This window comes from Mus caroli, chromosome 7, assembly GCF_900094665.2.
Source record: "Mus caroli chromosome 7, CAROLI_EIJ_v1.1, whole genome shotgun sequence".
NCBI classification, from domain to species: domain Eukaryota; kingdom Metazoa; phylum Chordata; class Mammalia; order Rodentia; family Muridae; genus Mus; species Mus caroli.
In genome coordinates, this window is record NC_034576.1 from 104732256 (window position 1) to 104737817 (window position 5562).

Genomic DNA, 5562 nt, shown 5'->3' on the forward strand with positions numbered 1-5562 from the left:
GGTTTCTCTGTGTAGCCCTGGCTGTCCTGGCACTCACTTTGTAGACCAGGCTGGCCTCGAACTCAGAAATCCGCCTGCCTCTGCCTCCCGAGTGCTGGGGTTAAAGGCGTGCGCCACCACGCCCGGCTGGACCCCTCTTTTAAAGCCTGTTTTTACTCTCACCTGTTAACTATTTCTCTAGACATTAGCATTGGTTCCTCCCAAGCATCTACCCTTTCAAGTCACGGAAACAGCTGAGACTGCATGAGCACAAAGATCTGAGTTTGACCTTGAGTACCCATGTTACAAAAGCTGCATGCAGCAGTATATGCCTGTGAACTGAATGCAGGAGAGGGGTGCGGCACAGACAGCTGGATGCCTGGATCTCAATGGCCAGTGATCCTAGGTGAATTGATGAGCTCCTGCTTTGCTGACAGATAATTTTGCAAAAATTAAAGTGTAGGGCAGTCAAGATGGCTCATAGGTAAAGCACTTGCTGTGCAACCCTGGTAATCTGAATTAGATCCTAGGAACAGATGGAAAGGCACAAGAAGAGAAGCAACTCCACAAACTTGCTCTCCGTTCTACACGAGTACCACGGCTCATGCACATCTACACCCACACATCATACATACAGGCAATAATAATTAAAAATAAAGATAATGAGCGCACGCATACACACACAAAAGAAGAAGAAAGAAAAACCCTGCCCACACTCAGTCTGGCTGACAGAATTCTTATGGTGCTATTTCCTCTGCTCAGTGCATGCTTCATCATTTACTCCTGTCAAAGTCAGCTTAAAAGTAATTGTTTGGAGGAAGCCATCTTTGAGCTCAATGACTTCAAGTGTGTCAGGACCACATGTGTGCATGGCGTCTGCACCCTCCCTTCATAACACTCACTATGTTTATGTCTGTGCATTACTTTATCATTTACCTTTCTCATTAATGAGCACTGTTATTTGGGGCAAGAGTCTGCTTTATTTTTATACTCAGATTTTATGTGTTGGACAAAGTGGGTTTAATTAGTATTGCTTGCATAAGTATGGGTCACGACACTTGGAAAAGTTCCCAATGGCTACACCACTGGGTAAAATAACTACATCTTCACTAGCAGAGTGAACTACCAATAGTTCTTCAGGGTGCATGTTCTATTTTCAGGTACCTTTGTAAGCATACAGCATAGGGCCCAGGCATGTATCAAGCATTAAAAAAGCATTTGTTAAGTGAATGTTACCTTTCAACTGGGTAAAACATTTCTTTCCTATGTTGACTCAAAGTTTTGGTGTGGCTTAGTTTATCTTAGTCCCTTATGTCAAGGATGTGATGCTAGTTGGAACAATCTGGAGTAACAAGCAGGCAGTGTTAAGAGCACAGATAACAGGTTATGGTGGCATAATCCTAGTGCTAAAGAGTCCATGGCAGGAGAATTCTGAGTCCAAGGAGGCAGTTAGGGCTACATACACATACCTTATCTCAAAAGAAAGAAAGAGAGAAAGAGAGAGAAAGAAAGAAAGAAAAGGAAAGGAAAGGAAAGGAAAGGAAAGGAAAGGAAAGGAAAGGAAAGGAAAGGAAAGGAAGAGAGAAAGCAAGCAAGCACAGATGAGCTTACCCCTATGGTTGATGCCATATAGTCTGCACACATTTCTGCGAAGTCCCGCTCAAGAACTCCATAGTAGAGGCCATAGAAGAGAAGAGAAATGCCAAAGTCCATTGCATCTTCTGGTTTAATCCTGCAGAGGAAGCAGCATGGCAGTAAGGCCTGCTCTGAGAAACAACTGCTTTGGATTACTGATTAAGGACACTCAAGGTAAGGCCTAAATTTAGTTGGATTGCTAAAAAGCTAAGGCAAGTGTCAGTAAATTATGAACAAATCCACGTTGCTATTTTTATATGTCCACAACATCTCTTGAGAAAGCCATTACTGTGAGCTGCAAAAACCAAGCTAGTGTATCACTGCCCCACAAGCCTGGTCCCTAGTCTCAACTCTGGCTGTAGTTCCAGCCTGATGTTACAGGCAAAGCCAGGTCTTGTACTAGCATGGAGTACCTCTCAGAGCTATGTGTTAACAATTCCACTATTGATAAATGCTGAATACCAAGTAGTGGGGATTTAAAAAAAAAAGTAAAAAGCAAAAAAGCAACTCACTGAATGGCTTCACCTCAAGCTAGCCACCCAAACTGGCATGCTTGAATATCCAAGGGCAGGCAGGACATTTATGACCTGGGTAGATCTGAGGCAAAGACTAAAGTCACCCTTTATCTCCTGCTAGATCTCTTTTAGGAATGTCTGAACTGGCAGCAATTGCATAAAGTATCCCACCTAAGTGCAATGTGCCCTTGGGTCTCCAGGGAAGTGGGGCACAATAGAAGAGGCGTTTCCTCTCTTGACCTGTAAAGACTGCATCTAATAGCTGAGGTTTCCCTACCCTTCCATATAACCTATTATATTCACATGTGGCCTTTTACAAAAAGAGTTTATCAAATATAGTTTGGGGAATGTATATAATTAGTAAATATTTACATATTTGTTACTATAGAATAGTTCTGTAAGTACATATATGCTACAATGTCATCAAAGTTAAATCTTGGGTCAAGCCTGTTTACAAAGAATATATGGATTCTATTAACAGTTTTAAAACTCCAAGGACCAATAATGTATAGTTTAGAGTCTATTTATGTTGTCAAAAACTATCTTTGCTAACATATTTTTTACAAAGAACTCTATGAATTCACTTATAGTTCTAAGATATAATTCTCACAGAAAGGATTTGCTTATCAGCCTTGCAGTCTTAACTTCATGATTTAGTTATCACTCATTTTATCCCAACCAACCTAATCAACAGTGTTAGCAGTCCAGTGCTCAGCAGTTGAGAACAATGACTGCTCTTCAGGACACTAGGATTCAGTTTCTTAGAATTGTAACCCCAGTTCTAAGGAATTCAACACTCTTTTTCTGGTCTCTCCAGGCTCCTGCATGTATACATGCATGCAAAACATTCATTAACATAAGATTAAAACAAATACTCAAGTTCTTTAATTTTTTTTCCCTCTTGTTGCAGGGTATTTGATTGCACTGTATAACCTGAGCAGTCAGGACTGCTTGACTTCTTCAGCTCATCTGTGGCAAGAGGGCCTGAAACCTGGTGTAGATCTTCTAGAAGGCCTATGACAACAGGCAGCAACAAGCCCTCATTGCTAGAGCTGTGCCCTTATTAACGAAAGACATGCTGACCAGAATAGTACTAAATAAAAGAACCAACGTGACCAACAATGGAGCAGGACTTAGCTGCCCACAGGATACCATTCTACAACTATTTCCCTGAAGTCTGGCAAGCATGGAAGGGCAGGCACACAGGCAGAACTACCTGTGGACTGAGAACACAAGGAACAGAACGTGTTCCTGAAGGAGTGGGGCTTCCAGGCCAGGATGTTGCACACACTCACCAGTGTGGACTCAGCCTCTCACCCCTGGGCTGTCCGACTACATGAAGGTCCCTGCAGTGCTCTCTGTTGTGTCTCCTCTCTTGAAGCTCACAGGGTTCTAGCCTAAGAATTTGCAAACCTTTTCTGTTAAGGACCAGATAAATATTTTATATTTTATGGCCCAATTAGTCTCTATCACAACTATTCAACTCTGTTGCTTGAGTGCAAAATCAGTTTCAGACGATTAACAAATTATATGAATGACTATGTCCTAAGTGTGATGGTACAGGCCTATGATCCCAGCACTGAGGAGGCTGAGCAGGAAGAGCACAAGTCTGAGGTCAGTCTAGACTACAAATGGAAAACAACCTTTGTTTTATTACAACACATGATAGGCTGATTTGACCAAAAGGTAAAGTTTGCTAGTCCCAGGTCTGTACAGATGAAATTTCTGCTTACTCTTGTTATACTTTTCCACTGAATACCAAATGTTGGGAAATACAAGCAAAACAATGATTTGGGACTCTTGCCTTTGTTGATATTCAGACATTCCATGTTTCCTGCCACCAGGGACCATGTTCTCTTTCTTAGTACCCAGGACTTCTAGACATTCCTCCCCAAATACAAGAAAAATGTAAAGGCAAAGGGTACTCACTTGAATAATAAGTTAAGACCAAAGAGGGTAAACATGACAGCCATGTAGCCAACAATGCCAGTGGCATAGCTGATTTTATAGATTAGCAGGAACCATTTATAAACCAACCTGGAGGAAGGAAATAAAAAGTAAGTATAGCTGGCACCGAACGGTGGTCTCAGGGCCACTCACTCACGAGAAACCCTTCTTCTCAATCCATGGGGCATCAGGATTTGTTGGACAACTTCAGTTACTGTCAAAGCTGTTGACACCCTCAATTGCAGAAATGCCCCTCAATCATCATATCCAAGAATGCTTTGTATCTTCTGGACTTGGACCCAAAAAAAATCTCTAAAAATAAGTTTTAGTCTCAAGCAAATAAGACACAGCTGACCTAAGCCAGTTTCACCCTCATTAAATTTAAGGAAGTAAAAAAATTAAAAGCCTTCAGAACACAGCATGCAAAGGCTTGCTGTTCTTGTCAGCACAGAGACACGGAAGATGAAGCAGAGATAGAACTGGCTACAGACTTTGTGTATGGGTCTGGTTTGTCTGACTACAGCTTTGCTCCTATCCATATGGAAATAATGCCAGGAAGGACACCTCATGAATCTGCTTTTGAAATGACATATTTCTTCAGAGAAGAAATGAGGAAGGCACTCAAACAGTACCCCTGAATTAATGTGTATGCTTTGTGTTTGTGGGCAGAGTAGGGTAAGCTGTGTTCCCAAGGCTCAGTGATGAGCAATGTGGAATCTGAACGGTGGACTCCAGCTGGAGTCAGGAAGGAGAGGAGTCTTGTAAGAATCAGACCTCTATAAATGCTGCAGGAGGACCCTGACACCAGGACTCACTGAGCTGAATGACATTATATCAAACTGATATAACCACAGTCATCTGAGAGGAGGGAACCTTAATTGAGGAAATGCCTCCATAAGATCAGCAGCTATAGGCAAGCCTGTAGGGTGTTGGCATTTTCTTAGTTAGTGATTGAAAGGGGGAGAGGCCAACCTACTGTCTCTTTACATCTATCCCTGGGCTAGTAATTCTAGGTTCTATAAGAAAGCAGGCTGAACAAGCCATAGGGAATAAGCAAGTAGTCAGCACTCTTCCATGGCCTCCACATCAGCTCCTGTCTCCAGGTACCTTCCCTGTGTGAGTTCCTGTCCTGACTTCCTTTGAGGATGAACAATCATATGAAGTGTGAGCTGAACAAACCCTTTCTTCCCCAAGTTGGTCATGGTGTTTGTGATGGTTTGTATATCCTTGGACCAGGGAGTGGCATCATCTGAAGGTGTGGCCTTGTTGGAATAGGTGTGACCTGGTTGGAATGGATGTGTCACTGTCGGTGTGGGTATAAGATCCTCACCCTAGTTGCCTGGAAGTCAGTCTTCCACTAGCAGCCTTTGGATGAAGACGTAGAACTCTCAGCTCCTCCTGTGCCATGCCTGCCTGGATACTGCCATGCTCCCACCTTGATGATAATGGACTGAACCTCTGAACCTGTAAGCCAGCCCCAATTAAA

At 42.7% G+C, this 5562-nt stretch overlaps 1 protein-coding gene across 3 annotated transcripts in view; it reads right to left on the reverse strand.

Moving 5' to 3' along the window:
- Positions 1 to 5562, reverse strand: part of Rnf121 (ring finger protein 121) — a 53112-nt gene that overhangs the window by 8506 nt on the left and 39044 nt on the right. For all 3 annotated transcript variants that reach the window (XM_029479351.1, XM_021168959.2, XM_021168961.2), the window contains 2 exons: positions 4059 to 4166; positions 1591 to 1711 (listed from right to left, as the gene is read on the reverse strand). In XM_029479351.1, the coding sequence (XP_029335211.1) occupies positions 1591 to 1711; positions 4059 to 4102 (165 nt within the window). In that variant the 5' untranslated portion in view covers positions 4103 to 4166. The remainder of the gene's footprint in view (positions 1 to 1590; positions 1712 to 4058; positions 4167 to 5562) is intronic.